This window comes from Puma concolor, chromosome A2, assembly GCF_028749965.1.
Source record: "Puma concolor isolate L17-30 chromosome A2, mPumCon1.1.hap2, whole genome shotgun sequence".
NCBI lineage: Eukaryota > Metazoa > Chordata > Mammalia > Carnivora > Felidae > Puma > Puma concolor.
Genome location: NC_141668.1, coordinates 169216567 through 169236618, shown reverse-complemented (window position 1 = coordinate 169236618; position 20052 = coordinate 169216567). Strand labels below are relative to the sequence as shown.

The 20052-nt window shown below is 58.2% G+C and overlaps 2 protein-coding genes across 3 annotated transcripts; one reads left to right on the top strand and one right to left on the bottom strand.

Annotated features, from left to right (window-relative positions):
- The first annotated feature begins 5451 nt into the window (after positions 1-5451).
- Positions 5452-11938, top strand: SHD (Src homology 2 domain containing transforming protein D). 2 transcript variants are annotated; one of them, XM_086699454.1, is made up of 7 exons: positions 5452-5724; positions 6767-7118; positions 8101-8206; positions 8300-8488; positions 9484-9607; positions 10489-10608; positions 11550-11938. In XM_086699454.1, the coding sequence occupies exons 1-7, from the start codon at positions 5507-5509 to the stop codon at positions 11734-11736; spliced, it is 1296 nt and encodes a 431-aa protein (XP_086555580.1). In that variant the 5' UTR covers positions 5452-5506; the 3' UTR covers positions 11737-11938. The 2 variants fall into 2 exon arrangements, with proteins under 2 accessions (XP_086555580.1, XP_086555581.1); XM_086699455.1 differs by lacking the exon at positions 5452-5724 and having other exon boundaries at positions 6073-7118.
- Positions 11939-12772: 834 nt separating this feature from the next.
- TMIGD2 (transmembrane and immunoglobulin domain containing 2) lies at positions 12773-19296 on the bottom strand. Its single transcript, XM_086682939.1, is given in 9 exon segments — positions 12773-12985; positions 12987-13060; positions 13241-13479; positions 13525-13581; positions 14383-14630; positions 15926-16060; positions 16062-16120; positions 16122-16312; positions 19251-19296. Coding segments are annotated over 9 exon segments (1191 nt in total). The 3' UTR covers positions 12773-12843.
- Positions 19297-20052: the final 756 nt, after the last annotated feature.

Below are 20052 nucleotides of genomic sequence, written 5' to 3'. Positions count from 1 at the left end.
GTAATTCTCTACTTCAGCTTCGTCTAGTCGAAGGTCCTGTGTTCCCACCAGGTTCCTTCACAACCTGACACCCCCCCCCCCCCATCTCTCCTGTCGCTCCTCCCGGGGTCGCTGACGTCAGCCCTCCTCTCGCTCATTCACTCGGCATTTGATAATGAGGCTTTGTGCTTCTCGCTGTTTGCGAGATGAAAAGCCCCCACTTTTTCTTTTAATTAAAAAAATTCTTCTAATGTTTATTTTTGAGAGAGAGGGAGAGAACACGAGCGGTGGAGGGGCAGAGAGAGAGAGAGACACACACACACACAGAACCCGAAGCAGGCTCTGAGCTGTCCGCCCAGAGCCAGACACGGGGCTCGAACCCACAAACCGTGAGATCACCACCGCGGGAGCCACCCAGGCGCCCTGAAAAGCCCCCGCTTTGGGGGTCTGCTTTCTGCTTTCCTACAATAGTTTCTGTGCTTTAGTGTGACTTGAGGTGAACTGGGATCCAGCCAGGGCTTCCGATCAGGACCCGGGGGCCTCCGCTGTGAAGACAGGGCCGGGGGTGGGCGGGAGCCCGCTCAGCCACGCCTGGCAAGAAGGCACGCCCCTCCCAGTTCCACCCGCCGCCGCCACATCGCGTCTGTGGGTTGAACTCGGCCGTGGCTGGAGCATTTACACCCCGGAAGTGCACGCGTGCTGGGAAGCTGCCCACCCCCGCCAGAGGCCGGCTGCGAGGCGCTTACTAGCACACCACTGCCTGCTTTTCCCACACTCCACGACGCCCCTGACGCCCGCGACGTGTGCCTGTTCAGACCAGCGGTGAAAGTAAACCGTCCAGCCGGAAGAGGGCAGGAGGCTGGGCCTCTCTGGTTCGCTCCGATTCCTCCTTGCAGACGTCTTCGTTCTGAGGCCACCCTACTTGTAGCCACGTACACGTGCCATCGGCTACCAGGGTTAGGAGTATCGACCCCATCCTACCGCCTATGTTAGCGAACTATGGTCGGTGGGCCAAACGTGGCCCACAGCCTAGTTTTGTAAATAAAGTGTTATTGACACGTAACATGGCTGCTTCGCTCTGCAGTGGCCGAGTTGCGTAGGGAGGACAGGGACTCTGACCCGCAAAGCCACCAGGTCAGCCCACCCCTGCCTGGGTCACCCAGCTCTGCACTTCCTGCTCTGCTCCCCCAGCCTCCACGGGAGGGTGGCCGGGACCCCTCCACACCCCGATCTCCAGGCTCACGCTGTGCCCGCGGCCCTGCTGCCCAAAGTCCCCCTGAGGACGGCCGCCAGCCGCCCTCTTCTCAGTGGCGCACCGGACGGAGTACACGGGATCCAGTTCGGTGAGTAATGGTAGCGAACGTTTGTGAAGGACTCACCATTTGCTAAACCCGTGCTAAGCTGTTGGGCAGATTAACTCATTTAAGTTTCTGAGCTCACGTAGCTTTTTTTTTTTTTTTTTTTTTTTTTGAGCACCTACTTTGTGCCCAGATCTGTTTCAGGCACTGGGACAATGGCAGCAAAGAAAAAACAGTCCCCACTCATAACAGTGACATTATTTTTGGAAGATGGGGGATAAGATAGTAAACCCACCTAAACATAACAATAAGATATGAAAGGAAATATGTGTGTGCCGGAGGCAGTGATAACTCTGGGCGAACACACAGCAGGGCGAGATGGCGGCCTGAGGGGTTGCCGGCCCGAGGTGTGTTTATTACCCACCACCCCCCGTATATGCTAATGCCGCCTAACAAGATCTCTCAAAAGGTAGCAGCTGAAAACAACAGAAATGTGGGTGTGGTTCTGCCTGGTTCTCTGCTTCAGGGTCTCGTGGCCGCAACTGAGATGTTGGTCAGGGCTGCGGTCTCATCTGAAGGCCCGTTTGGGGCAGGATCCCCTTCCAAGCCCACTCACGTGGCTGTTGGCAGGATCTGACTCCTCACAGGCTCTTGGGCGGAGGCCACCCTCAGGGTGCTTGGCTACAGGGACCTCTGACAGCTGGCTTCAGAAAGCCACCACAACAGGAGTCTTTGAGAAGTGGTATCCCATCACCTTTTCCCTGTCACGCTGGCCGCAAGCAAGCCTCAGGTTCCGGCCACGTTCACGGGGAGGGGATTACACATGGCTGTGACCACCAGCAGCTTGGGGTCACTGGAGGTCCGCCGAGGGTCTACCTGTCAGGTGCCCTGTCAACAATGAGCTTTGCAAGGGTAGCTGTGTGGACAGGTGTATCCCCAGCACCTAAGACCATCCAGGCACTAAGTAGGTGCTCAATAGATGTTTGTGGCCTAAGTGGGTGTCTCCCCATTCACAGAGGAGGGAGCAGAGCCCCGTAGTTCTGCCCGCTCTATAACCCCTCCCCACCCCCTACTTCGCTGGATCTTTCTTCTATTTCCCTGCAGACCTTCACGCCTCGTTCTCCCACCCTTTGGCCTGGGAGCAGGTCTGCTCTTGGCCCCGGTTCCCGTGGGGGTGCCCAGGGTCCAGCGGCAGAAAGATAGCACGCATCTGTGTCTGGTGTATGTGTGTGCTCGGATCCTGCAGAGCCTCGACCCGCCCCCTCTCCCCCACACCCCCTGCACCCCCCCCTGCTCTCCAGAGCCTGCCCTTCCCCCTTTCCCCACGCGCTCGCTTGCTCGCTCACTAGCTCCGTGTCTGTCATCCTGGGGAGCTGTCAGGCCTCATCCGGAATCTCTTCCATCAATCCCCTGGGGGCTGCGGTACATCAGAGGACTTGGTGGGGGTGCCCCCCCCCCAAACAGCCCGCTCTGCCTGAGCCTGGACTGCACAAAGGGCCCATTTCCCAAGCTCTAACTGGCTCATTCCCGTGAGGGGAGGCTCCTTGGCGAAGGGCTCAGAATGAGCGAGGGACAGGGCCTGGGTTTGCAGCCGCAAGGCTCCAAGGCTACACCTTTAATGACCACACTCCGCGGCGACTCCTGCAGACAGAGCCTCCAGGGGCTGGGCCGTGCCCCTCCCATCAGATTGGCCACTCGTGATGACACAGCTGTGTCTCTTCCTTCAGACTAGGGGCCTTTGAAGTTGGGACCATGCCTCCCCCATCAGATTGGGACTCCTAAAGACAGGCTTCCATCTCCTCCATTAGACTAGGGGCACCTAAAAGCAGGGCCACGTCTCTCACATCAGAGTAGAAGCCCCTGAGGTCGGAGCTATACCTCCTCCATCAGACTGAATGTTTCAGAGCGTCAGATCATGCCTCCCCTATCAGACTGGGAGCCTATTAGGCAGGCACCTATCCGCCATCAGACTGAGTCTTCTGAGGTAGGAGTGTTTAGGCCTCCCCATGAGCCATCCCCAAGGGTCCTTTCTTATCCTGGTGCCTTGGCTCCCTTCCCACCTCCAGACTGGCTGCTCCATGAGACAAGAGTGACGGGACAGCTCCCAGCCAGGCCCCATCTGGCTGCTTCTTAAGATCCCATCCACCTAAAGCATATACTGAGCACCTACTGTGTGCCATGCAATAGAGTATTATTTGGCCGTAAGACGAGCGAGGCGCTCACACCTGCTACAACGTGGATGGGCCTTGAAAACGTGACGCAGACACAAAAAGCCACATAGTGTGTGATTCCTTGTGCGTGAAATGTCCAGGGCAGTTCACCCCCAGGAACAGAAAGCGCATTAGAGGGGCTGGGGCCGGAGAAGTGGTGAGAATAGTCAGAGGCTGCTGATGGGGATGGGGTTCCTTTTGGGGGTGATGGGAATGTTCTGGAATTCGTGCTGGCGGTTGCACGATCTTGAGAACATGCCCAAACTGAAACGCACACGCCAAGTGGGTAAACCGTAGGTATGTGAACTGTATCTCAAAAGGAAAAAAAAAAAAAAAAAAAGAACAAAAAAACAAGGTGCCACCAACGGCGTCCCGAAAGCGCTCAACAGAGGTAAGCGGTCATTGTCCCATCTCAGAGACTGGAAAACAGTTGAGGTCACCACCCAAGGTCAGGAGGGCTGGGATTCCAGACACTGAGCCACACCCAGGAGATGCCCGTTGATACACTGCCTCGGGGACCACGGGTGCTGGGGGAAGGGAGGCACCCCCAGACCACCCCACCTGCTCCCCACTGTCCACACAGCGGGCCCCCTCCTCTCCCAGTCAAAAAGCGGAAACCCGAGAGTTTATGTGGCTCTTCAAGGGCACGCCGCAAGGTCGCCAGACCCCCAGCCTGGCTGTCGGCATCCACCGTCTCCCGCTCCTCCCTCCTCCCAGAACCCCTTCCCCGCTCCTCTCCTTAGGACGAGGCGGGGGCCGGCCCCAGGAGCAGCCAGCTCAGAAGCGCAAGAAAGTCAAACGCCGTTTGATTCTGCCTCCGGGGCCTCTAATTGCTATTTCTGACACACGCTGTAATTAGAAGGCCCCTTTCAAATATTTATACCTCAGACGGCTCGTATTTATCCGACCGGGAGAGGGCTCGGATTTGATGAGATCTGTCAACGGCTCGTCCCCGAGCTGGGAATTGCCTCGCGGCTGACAGAAAACAGGACAATTACCCGCCGTGCTCCCCGGCAGTCCCTGGGGGGGGGGGGGGGGACGCTGCCTTGTCGCTGATCGGAGAGGGCGGGGCGGGGTGGGGTGGGGGCATCCGGATGGGCTGCAGGAGGAGGACCGAGTTCAACAGGTTCATGTGGGCGACACGGCCAAAGCAGAAAAGAGGAAGGCCCATGCATGGGGGCCTCTGCTGCGCTGAGAGGCTTTGCCTCGTCAGCTCTGGACCTCAGTTTCTCGGCCTGCAGAATGGGGCTAACAGTGTGCGTGGGGGCGGGAGATGGGGAAGCACTCATTTCACAAAGACACTCTGCTGGGTCTCGAGTGCCACCCCGGCCAAACCAAATCAGGCAATGAGCTTGCGGGCTGGCTCTGAGCAAGTCCTCCCCCTCTCTGTGCCTTGGTTTCCCCATGGGGGAAAAAATAACTCACTCCTTTCCCGCAAGCCTTCCTTGAGCTCCCTGGGGCGTTTCCTGTTAGAAACCCCACTTTTCAAACCGGGAAAGCAAGGCACAGACAGCATAGACCTTGCCCGACCCACTGTCGTTCCCCAGGGGCATTTTCACTGTCAGCTCCGGACTTCTCTCTGATCCTCCCCACCCCCCTCCCAGCCACAGGCACCTGCCCGCCCTGGGGGAGGGGGGCACTGGGAGAAGGGAACCCGGAGTCCTGTTCTTCCCGATCACCCCTCCCTTCAGCATGAGCGGGAGCTGAGCAAGCCCCCTTGTGAGGAAAGAAAAGGCCTGTTTGCTCTGGAATTGGCCAGCACACCTCTCCGCTCCCCTTGCCCCAGACCTCTTAGCGTCCTCACCACCCCCACCCCCCCCCCCCGCCCCGCATCCCCCCTCCCGGCCCCCGACAGCCGCAGCTGCCAACAGGCGGCCAGGCCAGGCGAGACCCCTCTCGTCTGCGTCCCCCTCCCTGCCTCCACCCCCAGAAGCCACAAAGGGACAGATGCTGAGGACACGCGCCAGGCACAGATAGCATCTCCCTTCCCACGGCCAGCTGCCCCAGCCCCCTTCCCCCATGCTGCAATCGGTCCCCTGGGGTGGGGGGTGCAGAGAAGCGTCCTCTTGGGAAGGGGACGCCAGGCCCCCGTCCCTTCCCGTCGCCCCTCGCCTGCTTCCGCGGCATCAATATCAATTTCAGCCAGTGACCTCCGGAACAGTCTGCTGGTCAGTTGCGCCGCCAGAGGCTGGCTCAATTTCAACCCTCAACAGTGGTGGCTCTCACCCCCTCTGCCGGTCAGTTTCACCCCTTCTCGCGGCCAAATCCAGACCCCCATCTCCCGGCCAATTTCCACCTCGCCTCCTCTCCGCGCCCCCCCCTCCCCGCCCCGTCCCCCGCCTCTGCACCTCTCGCTCTCGTGAGCAAGGTCAGTCCCGTCTGTTCCCACCTCCCGCGCTCCACGCTCGCTCCTGCCAGCCGCGGTGCTCCGGGTCAGTGTCCAGCTGCCGCGGCCTCGGCCCCGCGACTCCCGCCCCGCACCCCCCCTCCCAGCGCGGGCAGCGGCTCCCCTCCCCTCCCAGAACAGCTGAAGGTCTCAGTCACCTCCGAGGGGGGCGCAGGGGGAGCGGAGGGGGCGGGGGAAGCCGCGGAGGGGGAGGCGGGGAAGCCTTGACGTCGCTGCCCGGGACGCGGCTGGGGGCCGGCGGGCGCTGGGGCGTCCGCCCGCGCGCCCCCTCCCCAAAGTCCCACCTCCCGGCCGCTGCGGGTAAAGTCTCTCCGAAAGCGTGAAGGGGGATTGGAGGAGGTTTTATTTCCCTTTGTGCCGGCGGCTGGGGTGGGATCGAGGCGGCCGGGCCGGGGGCCGCGGGACCCGGGCTCCCCCCGGAGCGGAGACGAGCGCAACAAAGGATGCGCCGCGCGGAGGTCACCGTCCCCGTGGCCCAACTTTGCGCGCGGCGCCCGCGCCCCGGGGGAGCCCGCCCGCTGCGCTGAGCACCCAGGCGTCCGGGCTGAGCCGGGGCTGGGGGCGCCCGCGGGCGGCGCTTGCCCCGACCCCAGACCCCAGAAGGGAATCCCGGAGCTTCCCGGAGGCGGCGGGCGGCCGAGCGGCGCACGGGAACCGCGCTTCCCGCGGAAACTCCGCGCGCTTCCGCGGATGCCCCTCGCCCTGGCCCGGCCACCCGGCGCTCGGCGTTCAGGGCCCTGCGGGGCGCCCCCTTTCCGCGCCGTCCTTGCGGAGCCGGGCTAAGGTGGACTTTTGCTCTCCTTCCTCCTCTTCCTCCTCCTCCCCCCCACCCGTCTCCTCCCCCATCCTCCCCGGGAACTCTTCGGAGAAAGGGGGCATGTGGGTCCCCCTCTGACGGCGGCCAGGTTTGGCGTGACACACGCACAAATGGCCAAGTGGCTACGCGACTACCTGAGCTTTGGCGGTCGGAGGCCCCCTCCGCAGCCGCCCACCCCCGACTACACGGAGAGCGACATCCTGAGGGCCTACCGGGAACAGAAGAATCTGGACTTCGAGGACCCCTACGAGGACTCGGAGAGCCGCCTGGAGTCGGACCCCGCCGGCGCCGGGGACTCGAAGGGCCTCGGAGACGCCAAGTACGACTCTCCCAAGCACCGGCTCATCAAGGTGGAAGCTGCAGACATGGCCAGAGCCAAGGTCTTGCTGGGCAGCCCTGGGGAAGAGGTGCGTGGCTGAGTCCCAGAGGTGGGGTGGCCCCAGGAGACCGGGTGGCCAGGAGGGCCAGGCTGGGCTGCCTGGATTTGGGGAAGCTTGTTTCATGGGGAGGCCAGGGCGCCAGCCAGGCCCTCCTCAGTCCTCCACCTGCTGAGTGGAGTTTGATATCTGTCCCATTCCGGTGCACGGCGCTGGTGGTCCCACTGCTTCTCTGGCCCCGCTTTGCCCCCCTGTCCTCCTGTCCCCTGCTCACACCTCTCGTCCTCTCCCCCCCCAGCTCCCCAAACAGATCCGAGGGGATCACCGCCGTACCGCCCTGCCGAGCCCTGGGACATCCTCACCACTATAAGTGCCCCTCCTCCGCTATTATTCCCATTTCACAGAAGTGGACACTGAGGCTCACAGAAGCATCTGGCCCAAGGTTGCAGGGCCCTAGCTCAGTAGAACTTGACCCAGACCTGCCTCCAATGCCCATGCTTTTTTTCAGTGTTTTCCCTAGAGGATGAGGGAGCCGGCCCAAACCCTCCGTGGAGACAGAGAAGGGTTTGAGGAGGGTTGCCAGAGACTGTGTGAAGAGCCCAGTGGTTTAAGAGCACAGAGAGAGGAAGGAGGAGGCGGGGATTCCGGGAAGCAGACAGCCTGGGCTGCAACCCTGCTTCCTACTCGCCTGCTGTGTGACCCTTAGCAAGTCACTTACCCTCTCTGTGCCTTGCTTTCCTCATCTGACAAGCATTAACAATTATTGAAGGAGGGAGGCAGGGCTGTGTGTCAGAGTCAGAACCGCACGGAGGCAGAGAGGAGGAGAAGCTGGCGTCTGTGCACAAATCCTGGTGGGTAGGTGGAGAGGACTCCCAACCCCGGCGAAAATGAGCCGCGTGGAGCGGAAGGGTTAGATGATTCAGAGAGGGGCGCCATCCCTCCGGAGGGGGTGTCCGCCGCTGGGCTCAGTCTCCCCACTCCCCTCGGGCCACTTCCTTACTTCTCTCTCCAGTCGGAACTCGACACCGAGTACTCAGACCCCTTCGATGCCCAGCCTCATCCGCCACCTTCAGATGATGGCTACATGGAGCCCTACGATGCCCAGAGGGCCGTGAGCGGTGAGTGGGGGGGGTGGGGGGGGTGAGAGTTTGGGGGCAGGTGGCAGGGTCCCTGGTGGGTGTGGGCACTGACCAGTGTTCTCCGCCTCCCAGAACTGCCGTCCAAGGGGGTGCAGCTGTATGACACCCCCTATGAGGAGCAGGACCGAGAGCCAGGAGATGGGCCCCCTTCTGGAAGGAGACCTCGCCAGAGCCGGCTGCCTCAGGAGGATGAGCGGCCAGCGGATGAGTATGATCAGCCCTGGGAGTGGAAGAAAGACCACATCTCCAAGGCGTTTGCAGGTGCCCCTCCGACCCAGGCCTTGACCTTCCATGGGCCCTGAATGTCCTCACCCTTCCATTTCTTGATCTGGTCTTTTCCCCCTGTTTCAACGTGCAAAACAGACCCCAGTCGCCTGCCACCGTGATAGTTTACTCATTCTCACTGAAGTGTGAAGGACTGATAACCATACATTTCTCTTCCTACGAGAACTTGTATCTTCCTTGGGAGCAGAAACGCCGTTAGAGGGCGATGGAACCGACTCTTTATCCTCAATGTTGTGCAGGGATAGGCTAGGCCTGGGTTTATGTCACTCACTTGAGACTTTATCTTTCAGTCTCAGTTGCCTTACCCCTCAAACGGGGGTCATTCTAGCACCTACAGAACAGGGTGCGTGCGAAGCGAGTGGTAGAAAGTGCTGTTGGGGGAGAGCGTAGCATTTCTTAGTAACTGTCATTAGGTGGGCTTGGGGTCAGATCCTGAGTGGGGGAAGCATGGCCAAGTCTCTGACCTCAGTTTCCTCTTCTGTAAAGAGGGTAACAGTATGGTCAGCTTTAAGAAATAAAATAACGTGGGCCAGCGAGAGTTGTGCAAACCCAGCTTGGCCCCAGAAGTTGTGTGACCTGGAGGGACACTGGGGCTCAGCGCCTCACTCTACCTGTCCATGGTGGGGGCGGGGCTCTAGGCTCCAGGACTTGGCCAGAGTCTGCAGAATGACCACCCCTCCCCTCTAGCCCCGCCCCTTGCTCTCAGATTGGTCCCTCGTGGAGCTGCCCCGCCCCTGCAAGCCAGCACACCTGAGTGACCACACCCCTTTCTCCTGAAGGCCGATTGGTTGCTCCCGTGCCAATCCTGCCCCAGCCCTTAAGCCCGGCCTCACCTACTGGGGACTCTGATAGGTTGCCCAAGCTGGCACCGCCTCCCTACTGAGAGTGCATTGGCTTGCCCCGGTCCCGCCCCTCCCGGGTGGGGTTGGGCTTAACCGTTTCCTCTCTAACCCTCCCCCTCCCCCCTCCAGTGCAGTTTGACGGCCCGGAGTGGGAAAGGACCCCAGGCTCAGCCAAAGAGCTCCGGAAACCCGCATCCAGAAGCCCCCAGCCCGCAGAGCGCGTGGACCCGGCCCTGCCCCTGGAGAAACAGCCGTGAGTGGGAAAGCTCCAGCTGGAGGACCCTCCCCATCCCGTACCAGCTGCAGATTCCTAGGACTCATTCGTTCACTTCAGTTCTTTCCTCTGCCCATCGTCGCTGGGGACCGGAGCCTGCCCCTGTGACAGACACCTAGCTAGGTCATTCCCCCTGGCATCAGATTCTGGGTTCACATCTCTGCCCTGCGTCTCTTGGCTGTGCAGCTTTGGGCAAGTCGCTTAACCTCTAGGCGCGCAAGCTGGGGGAGTCCGGGTCCTTTCTGTGCCTCTCCAGCCTAGCGGTTCCTCCGGGAAGTCCCTAACAGCCCGCCGAGTCCAGCCCTGAGGGCACCACCAGCCTGTGTGTTTATCACGGTTGTTCCCAAACCGTGACACAGAGCTGACTGGTGAAGAAGGGGGCACCGGGGGAGGAGGGTCTTTCCATGCAAACAACCGCCGAGTCTGTTGGGCGCTCGTCTGCCTTTGAGCCCCGCCGCTCGCAACCGCTAGCCTCTCCCTGAGCACATTACAGGGAAATATTCGAGAAAGGATGCTACAGGTGGGTGGGGATACGGGATGTGGCAAGTCTCGTGAAAGCCCCACGCAAGTGGTTCAGTTTGAGCGATTAGGGAAGGGGACACAGGCCACTGGGGACCTCGCCTGGGGAGGCTGTAGAGATCAAGGTCAGGTGTATCTGTTGAACTGGGGGGAGCGGCTCCACGTGGACCTGGGCTCAGCTGCCTGGAAACCAGGCCCCCCCCTGAGAAACCCCGGGGGGGATTTTTGTCACTTGTTTGCCTGGAGGTCACAAGTCCCTGGATCGGCTGTGCCTGCACCAGGCCCCAGGGTGCGTTCGAAGGGGGATGACCCTTGAGGAGACATCTGTCCCCACCCCCTAGGTGGTTCCACGGCCCACTGAGCCGGGCCGATGCTGAGAGCCTCCTGTCGCTCTGCAAGGAAGGCAGCTACCTCGTGCGGCTCAGCGAGACCAGTCCCCAAGACTGCTCCCTGTCCCTCAGGTGAGACCCCAGCCCCCCTGGAGGGACCGAGCGTCGCAGAACTGCCCGCCTCTGGCTTTCGGGTTAATTCGGTGGCAGCCAAGCCTGGCGCCAGCAGCCAGTGGGCGGGGCTTTCGGGGCTGTGGAGGGTGGGGGAGGGCGGGATTCAGGAAAACGGAGGGGATTTATAGGCCCAGTGGGGCGGGCCTTGTAGGGCCAGGGGGCGTGGTCTCCAGTAGATCCAGGGTGTGGGTGAGAAGTTTCCTTTATTTTTTTTAAGCTTATTTATTTTGAGAGAGAGAAAGAGAGAGAGAGAGAGAGAGAGCAAGCGGGGGAGGGGCAGAGAGAGAAAAATGAGAGAATCCCAAGCAGGCTCCAACGAGGGGCTCGAGCTCACGAGCTGTGAGATCACGACCTGAGCCGAAATCGACTTGCAGCTCAACCGCCTGGGCCACCCGGGCGCCCCCAGACCTTTCCTTCCAACTCCTCCCGTCCAAAAGTTGAATTGTATCCGTTTGTGTCCATCGGGGCCAGACTCTCCCAGTGGCCCTTATGGGCATTTCAGTTGGAGATCCCGACTCGACGTGCGTCTCTAAGATTATCAGTGTGTCGGATTCTAACAAGCCCCCAAACTCTGCTGGGCATCCGAGCGTGAGATCCCTAAAAGAACAAGGTTGAAGAGAGCTTGGAGAATAGGTTTCAATCCTGCCCCTGCCACGAGCGCTTCCTTCATGCTAAGGATACAATGACTCTGAGGTTCAAGGTCATTCCATTGGGCAGACAGTTTAGAAAGGAGAGGGAGCCCGGACTGAAGGTTAACCGGTGGGGAGCCCCGGAACGGTAGGGCACGGGCTCAGAAGGTTTGGAGAAAAAGCGCAGCCTGTGTTCCAGCCTGCCTTTAGGCTCGTAGAGCCTCAGCAGGTCTGGGGCGATCAAGGCGCTCTGCGATGCCTGTCCCCCAGGGGCAGCCAGGGCTTCCTGCACCTGAAGTTCGCACGGACCCGAGAGAACCAGTTCGTGCTGGGTCAGCACAGCGGCCCCTTCGCCAGCGTCCCGGAGCTGGTCCTGCATTACGGCTCCCGGCCGCTGCCCGTGCAGGGCGCTGAGCACCTGGCCCTACTGTACCCGGTGGTCGTGCAGACGCCCTGAGCCCAGGAGCTTCAGCCCCTGCCCTGCACCGCGCGGGCCCAGAGTCGCTGCTGGAGGGAAGCGGGAGGGAGACGCTCGCTGCCCCTCCAAAGCCCTGGGCCTTCATCGGGGCTGCTTCTTGGCCCTCTCCCGGGTTCTAGGGTACAGAACTGCGTCTCCCAGCCCTCCTCTGGCCTGGGAAATAAATAAGTTATTGTGCGTTTCAAGTGTCCTTTCTGGGAGGCGGGGATCCCGGCCCCAGGGAAAGAAGGGAGACGGGTGTCCCCCACCGCGGCTGGGGGTGAAGCCTGCATTGCTCACAAGGATGGCCCACAACTAAGAGGGCTTGAGGGAAACAGCGACACTGAGTATGAAGTCAGATGAAAACGCGGAGAGAGCCGATCCCGCGCAGATACAAAGACGGAGAAACCGAGGGAGGGGGGGAGGCTCTCAGGCCGGCCCTGCCCCCAACCGGCCCCTCCTTTCCGCCGGGGCGGGCAGCCGTGGCCCGGATGCTGCCGCGAATGGACATCTGTCCCCATGGAAACAGCAGAAATGGGGGAGGGGAGCCGGTCCCAGCTGGTGTCACTTCAAGGTGACGGTGGAGCCAGAGCCCCCGGGGGCTGATAAATTCCAGGGACCCCCATGTCCCGCCTCGCCATCCATGTCCAAGCCTACCCAGGGAGGGCGGTGCCTCCAGCTCAAGGCGCCCGGTAGAGGTTGGGGGCATCACTTGTCTGCTAATTGGACGTGACCCTCCAAGGATAAGAGGAGGGAGCTGGCCTGTCATCACAGAGCCCCCTCACCACAGCGGACCCCTCCAGGCGTCCTGGGGCTCAGGGGCCCCCAGACGACCCCTCCGACATCTTTAACGCTCCCCAAGTCACCACAAAATCTGCCTTTCCTTTCTTTATGAGCCTTTGAGTGCCCAGAGGGCGAGGGAGGAATCCAGCCTCATGGTGAGGAGGACACGGGTCTTGGGCTGGGCGGCTGGGCTCCCCGACCCCTTCTGGAAATCAGTCACATTTTCACGTGGCCACGGGGGGGGGGGGGCGTCTTTTCTGGGTTCCGATCCCTCTTCCCGCTTCGAGGAGCCCTCTTGGCTTCTGCTGCCCAGAGGGGCGTGGGTCAGGGGAGACACCGACTGTAGAGATGGGGGGACCCGGGCTGGGGCTGGGGCTGGGGCAAGGCTTCTGGGCCAAACGTGGCTGGGGGTCTGGGGGTCTGCGGGAAAGAGATCGAATAGACCCGTCTGGACCTCCGTGGGGATGTCCAGCACCTGCCCCTCCACTGGCCACGCCTCAGTCTTCTCTGGGCGCCCCCGGGGCTGGTAGAGGACGTTACCCTAGAGAGGATCCCCTGCACGGGTGTGGGGGGCGGGGGAGGGATGCCGCAGACTAAGAGGGGAAAATCACAGGAGACCGCCTGGCTTTCTCCAGCCTTCCTCCGCTTCTGCAGGACACGAGTGTTGGGGCCAGACTTCTCCCTTTATTCTCCTTCTCTCCCCCCAACCCCGCAGCCCCACCCGCGCTCCTTCCAGAAGGGGCAGGTGGGGCGCCCGCCGCGGCCTCGCCAAGTAGCTGCAGTTCCCGCCTCCGCCACGCGGGGGCAGGGTCGCCGGCGGAAACCGCCCGCCGTCCTCCCGGCTACCTGCGCGGTTACCTGAGTCCCCGCGCCCGCGGCCACGGCCGCTCCAGACACGGGCCCTCGGCGCGACGGCGGCCACGGCCACGGCCCCTGCCACCGGCGGCGCGACCAGGAGTCCTGAAGAGGGGGAGGGCGGGGCGGGGCGCAGGGGGCGGGGCTCACCTGGGTGGCTGGAGGTGTGGTTCGCGTTGGGCAGCAGGCGGTCTGCAGAGGAGGAACCTGTGTGTCGCGGGGGTGGGGGTGGGGGTGCTCACCTTCGGGTCCAGCCTCCCCCCTTCAGGGTCACAGCCTCCCTACCCCACGTGGGACCTCACGATTCCTCCCCTGCTGCGCTGCGGGAGTCGGGGCAGGTGCTCGCTCAGAACCGGCTTCCTCTTCTGAAAAACGGGGCTACCCACCTCCGTCTTGCTCGGTTATTGCAAAACAGTCGCCAAATGGATTTTTTTGTTCCTCGCCATGAGCCCCATCCCCCTGGCCGTGAGCTCCACCGTCCCCACCGTGAGTTCCGCAATGCCGCCGATGGGATCCGACACCCTCAGGACTCCTGGGTTTTGAGCTCAATCCTGGTGTCTAGCCTATTTTACATACAAGGGAACTGGGTCTCAGCCCCGCTTTGAGCAAAAGTGTTGCTCGCCTCAGCTCCCCTTTCTCTCTCTGTTTCGGGGGGGGGGGGGGAGAAAAAGAAACGAAAGAAAAAGTTTACACTGGCCTGAACTTGTGAGTCTGGCCGAATATAATCAACATAACAGATCGAAATAATCGCTGACGTTTCCTGAGGACTTATCATGTTCCAGACCCGGTAATAAGCTCTGTAGATATGATTAGTTCAAACTCATCTAACCCATCGCTGAGGAATCAGGCACAGAGGGGTCAAGTTCCCTGCCCAAGGTCACACAGCAAGTGACCGGCCCAGTGGGGCCATGTTTCCAGGGCTGTGTAATTGATATGAACTCCAGCCAAAGCTGCTGCGACGAACGTGAGGCCCGGTGCCCCTGACCTCTTCATCTTGCGTGTTCTCACACTGGAGTTGGTCCCTCCGGGCGGCCGAGAAGCTGCTCCGGGGTGGGGAAGCCGGCTGTAGGGAGCTGGACGCAGGCGTCACGTTACTAGAAGGTGGGGACAGGCAGGACAGCCTTAACGTATCGCCCTCCTGCCAACGGGAGCGGAATGGGCATTGGGCCAGGAACCGAGCAGGCCGGGAGAGCAGGAGCCCTGGGTCAGCTTGAGTGTCCCGGCCCCGTGCAGGGCTTGGCCCAGAGCGAGGAGACCTGCAGAGTGGGGACAGCCTATGCGCTGGGCTCTCCAGAAAGCTGGCTGCACGTGCCTGGACACGTGTCAGCCTTCTCTGGGCCTCATTTTTCTCTGTGACCGGAGGCAGCTGGCTTGACTGATCTGCGAGGTCCCTTCCAGCTTTGAGAGCCCATGGTTTTCCACCTGGATTCTAGAATTCCCTGCTCTTACACACTCTGAGACTGGAAAATCCTAAAAGCCTATGCAAAGTATCTAAGCTACTGCCGTGGTAAGATTCCAGAATGGTCTATTCCTTTATGTCAGTGTTTCACAACCCGTTTTCATTATCAGCTTCCTGAAGAGCTTTTATTTTTGATTTTTAAGGTTTATTTATTTATCTTGATAAATTTTTTTTAACATTTATTTATTTTTGAGAGACAGAGCATGAGCGGGGGAGGGGCAGAGAGCGAGAAGGAGACACAGAATCCGAAGCAGGCTCCAGGCTCTGGACTGTCAGCACAGAGCCCCATGTGGGGCTCGAACCCACGAACTGTGAGATCATGACCTGAGCCGAAGTCGGATGCTCAACCGACTGAGCCACCCAGGCGCCCCTCTTGTATTTTTATTCATTTTTTTATTAAGTAATCTCTATGCCCAATGTGGGGCTTGAACTCACATCTCCAGGAACAAGAGTTGCATGCTCCGTGGGGCGCTTGTGCTGTCTCTCTCTCTCTCAAAAATAAATAAATACACTTTAAAAATTAAAAAAAAAAAAAAAAGAGTCGCATGCACCCAGACTGAGCCTGCCAGGCGCCCCATCTGTACGTTGGATATACTTTAATAACACATTTGTAGAAAGATTCTGGGATTGTTTTTAATCTGACTCCCAGAACTATAAATATTCAAGAGTCTTTATGATTGTGATATTCTGGAAGAGGGCTCAGCAAACTGCAGACTGTGGACCAAATGAGGCCCCCTGCCTGTTTCTGTTTTTGTTTTTAAATAAAGTTTTATTGGAACCTAGGCCCGCACATTCACGCATGTCCAGTCTAGGGCTGCTTTCCGGCTACCACAGCAGCCGGGAGTGGTGGCAACAGAGAACGTCAGCTCCACAAGGCAGAAAATGATTACTCCGTGGCCCTTGACAGAAAGTGTTCTGAGTCCTGGTCTAGAATGATCCATTCCAGCATACCTTTGGTTCTGTGATTCTAGAATTTGATGTGCTTGAGTTTGCAAGGTCTCTGTAAGAATCCGATCTGAAGGGTTTCGAATTTAGATTTCTAGGACTTTGAGATTCTAGAGCCTTAAGACTCTGTAAGTCCCAAGGGCCCACATCTTCCCTTCACTTGCTCTCCTACCTTTGTCGGCCACACGCTTCGTGCCATTGCCCTGAGCCACCTCCAACTCAGGAATCTCCACGGTCACCCAGCCCGTGTGGCCCCTGCTGTCATTGAGGGTCCCGAGGTCCCCGCAGGTTGAGGTTGCCACGCGACTCCCAGGAAAGCTGCCACCGGGGCCCGCAGACCCCCCAGGCTGAACCTGACTTTGGTGACATGTGAGTCACACAAGAAGACACCATCCTTCTTCCACCCGATACGGAGCTGCTGCCCCCAGGCTTGGGACTGCACCACCTGGCGGGCCAAGGTCACCTGGCTGTCCTCCCTCACCTGCGGCAGTTTGGGCCCCTGCTGCACACTGAGGCCTGCAGTTCCTTGCAGGACTAGGGGACACAAGACGTGAGTAAGGCCTTTCCGTGTGTGTGTGTGTGTTTATGGGACTTACTCTCTCAGCCCACACAGGTGACACTACGTGATCTTTGCGAGGTCACTTCTCACTGAGGCACACCAATCCTGCCCCGTGTGTGCCGGGTCCTGTTCTGGACACCACTGACACAGGCACAGAGGTGACGGAGACAGACAACCATTCCTGCCATGGTGGAGCTGACAGTCTCGGGGGGTGCAGAGAGAGAGACTCAGGAAGTCGTGCAGTGAGAATCACGACGGAGGATAAGGATGAGGGGAGGGAGAATCTGGTTGTGGAGGGTGGTCTCGGAAGAGGTGATGTTTGGAATGGTAAGAAGTAGCCAGTCGTGTGGGAAGAAAGGAAAATACGGAGGAAGAGCGCTCCAGGCAGAGGGCGCAGTCCATGCAAAGGTCCTGGGGCACGATCACTCCTGGGAGGTTAAAGGAAGAGCGAAGAGGCCCTTGTGGCCGGAACAGAGTGAGCGTGGAGGAGACAGGGCAGAAGTGGAATCAGAGAGGGGATGGCCTATAGAAGGCTTTGGAGGCCGCAAGGTGGGGTTTGGCTGAGGTGGGCAGGTGGGCATGCGGAAATCAGAGAAATTTGCTTTTTAATCTTTTTTTTTTTTTTTTTTTTTTTTTTTTTTTTACAGTTTATTTTGAGAGAGAGAGAGCACAAGTAGGGGAGGGGCAAAGAGAAGGAGAGACAGAATCCCCAGCAGATCTGCGCCATCAGGACGGAGCCCAATGCGGGACTTGAACCCACGTGAGATCATGACCTGAGCCAAGATCAAAGGTCGGACACTTAACAGACTGTGCCACCCGGGCGCCCCAGTTTGCTTTTTAATCTGAGCGTGATGGGAAAGCAGGGGAGCGGGGAGGAAACGGGGTTCAATTTAAGTGTTAAAAGGGTGGCCCTGACTGCCCTGGTTAAGGACAGAGTGTGGGCTGGGAGGATCAGGGCTGGCTGCGGACAAGGGCCCAGGAGAGTGGCATCAGGATCTGGACCCTGGGGAAAAGCAGAGAGAATCTGAATAGATTTTGAAGGTTGCCACCGGAAGGGTCGAAGAAGGACTGAATCAAGAGAAGGCGAGGTGGCCGATGGCCAAGGCTTTAGCCTCAGGGACCGTGTGAATCAGGTGGCTTTCGGCCAATATGGAGGACACTGGCGGAGAAGCAGGGCTTGGGGCCAGGAGAAGTCTGGGGTGCCCGTCAGACCCCCCCCGGAATGTGTGCGTTTGCATCGAGCGCCTGGCCTTTGAGATGCCATGACAGCTGACGCTGGAGAGATGAAATCCGGGGAAAAGTGTTTCAGGTGGAAGGAACAGAAGGTGCAAAGGCTCAGAGGTGGGATCAACCTGGGCATGTTGGGAAGGGAAAGAAAGGAAGAAAGGAAAAAAGGAAGAAAGAAGGAAAGGAAGGAGAAGGAAGGAAGGAAAGAAGAAAGAAAGAAAGAAAGAAAGAAAGAAAGAAAGAAAGAAAGAAAGAAAGAAAGAAAAAGAAAAGAAAAAGAAAGAAAGAAAAGAAGGAAGAAAAGAAAGAAAGAAAAAAGAAAAGGAAGGAAACAAGGAAGGAAGGAGGGAAGGAAGGAAGGAAGAAAGAAAGAAAGAAAGAAAGAAAGAAAGAAAGAAAGAGAAGGAAGGAAGAAAGAAAGAAAGAAGAAAAGAAAGAGAAGGAAGGAAAGAAGGGAGGAAGGAAGAAAAGAAAGAAAGAAAAAGAAAGGGAAAGAAAGAAAAAGAAAGAAGGAAGAAAGAAAGAAAGAAAAAAGAGAAAGAAAGAGAAGGAAGAAAGAAAGAAAGGGAAGGAAGGAAAGAAGGGAGGAAGGAGGGAAGGAAGAAAAGAATGAAAAAGAAAGAGAGAAGGAAAGAAAGAAAGAAAGAAAAAGAAAGAAGAAAGAAAGAGAAAGGAAGGAAGGGAGGAAGAAAGAAAAAAGAAAAAGAAAGAAAGAGAAGGAGGGAAGGAAAGAAGAAAAGAAGAAAGAAAAAGAAAGAAGGAAAGAGAAAGGAAAGAAAGAGAGGAAGGGAGGGAGGAAGAAAGAAAAAAAAGAAAGAAAGAGAAAAGGAAGGAAGGAGGGAAGGAAGAAAGAAGGAAGGGAGAAACAAAGGAACAAAGAAAGAAAGAGAAAAAAAGAAAGAAAAGAAAGAAAGAGAACGAAGGAAGGAGGGAAGGAAGAAGAGAAAGAAAGTGAAAGAGAAAGAAAGAAAGAAAGAAAGAGAAGGAAAGAAAGGAAAAGAAGAAAGAGAAGAAAGAAAGAGAAGGAAGGAAAGAAGGGAGGGAGGAAGGAAGAAAAGAAAGAAAAAGAAGGAAAGAAAGAGAGAAAGAGAGAAAGAAAGAAAGAAAAGAAAGAAAGAAAGAAAGAAAGAAAGAAAGAAAGAAAGAAAGAAAGAAAGAAAGAAAGAAAGAAAGAAAGAAAGAAAAGCCAGCAGGCCAGCCAAGGGCAAGAAAGAGAACGTGCAGGAGCGTGTTGCTGAGAGACTGGTGTGCAGGGCGTGGTGTGAATGTTCTCCTAGGGCCCCACTCTGAGGATCCCTGCTAGAACCTTCAACCCTTGTTTTGTGATGTTTTTTTGGTTCGTTTTTTTTTGTTTGTTTTAAGTTTATACATGTATTTTGAGAGGGGGGCGGAGGGGCAGAGAGAGACAATCCCAGGCAGGCTCCGCATTGTCAGCGCATGAGTGGGGCTTGATCCCACAAACAGTGAGATCATGATCTGAGCCTAAATCGAGAGCCGGGTGCTTAATCAACAGCCCCCAGTCGCCCCGAACCTGCAACCCTTGGAAGGTTCTGCGTATCAGAGAGAAACAGGCCGTGTCTAGCAGAGCAGAGGGAGGGGTTTCCAGGGGTTCTGGGCTAGAGGGCAGGCCGCGGGGGTGATGGACAACAGGAAGGAGGGCGGGGGGAGGGAGACCCCCGTCCTCACCCCAGAACTGCACCAGGAAGACCAGCGCTGTGCCCAGGGGCTCCATTCCTGGCCCATCAGGGCCCCCCGCTTCTCCTCGCTGGTGCGCACCCCCCATTCAATTCGACAGACCTCTGGCCACAATCTCCGCCCCTGCCACAGGGGCAGATGTGACGCCCAGGCCAGACGGTAGATGTCAGTCAGGTGACCAAAGCTTCTAAGGGCTCCACTTCCTCCCGTCTGTTGCCTCAGTTTCCCCAAAGATTCGTTTGGTTATTTATTTATTTATAATCTGAAAGGCAGCACGTGTACGTGAATGGGATAATGCGTCCCAGTGAATGGAAATCTTTCTGGGAGATTCTATATAAGCACACCTGAGCCGGGGGAGGGGACACGTTGGAAGTTTAGGTGAGGCAGGTGGTGGGGGGGGGGGGGGCAGGGAGCAGGCAGGAGAGGCCTGAGCCTGGATTGAAGATCAGAATCCCAGCTTCAATTATTTTGCCCCCAAAATGTCGTCCTTTGAGGTTCAGAGGAATGGATTTGTGCTGAGGGTACCAGGTCCCCCAACAGGTACAGGGCGGGGGTGGGGGGGTTCCCCTGTCCCCATAGGTTGCGGAGAAGTTTGGGGGCCCAATTGAGGGGGTTCATAAGCCCTGAAATTTCTCCCAGCCCTACATCTGTCACTCGCCAGGGTGGGAGGACGGGACAGGCCCTAGGCCTCAGTGTCTGGCTCCCGACCACAGTGTGACCTCTTTTTAAACCCGGAAAGAAGAGGGCCTGCGTGCGCCCCAGAATCGTTCCTGTCAACCACAGGATGGCCCCC

What these genes read in the sequence shown, in the direction of transcription:
- SHD (XM_086699454.1), top strand. Translation starts at nt 5,507, where the DNA reads ATGCTGCAATCGGTCCCCTGGGGTGGGGGGTGCAGAGAAGCGTCCTCT. An exon ending in GGCTCTCACCCCCTCTGCCG is followed by an intron (nt 5,725 to 6,766) that starts GTCAGTTTCACC and finishes CTTCGGAGAAAG; the next exon opens with GGGGCATGTGGGTCCCCCTC. An exon ending in CTGCCCCTGGAGAAACAGCC is followed by an intron (nt 9,608 to 10,488) that starts GTGAGTGGGAAA and finishes CCCACCCCCTAG; the next exon opens with GTGGTTCCACGGCCCACTGA.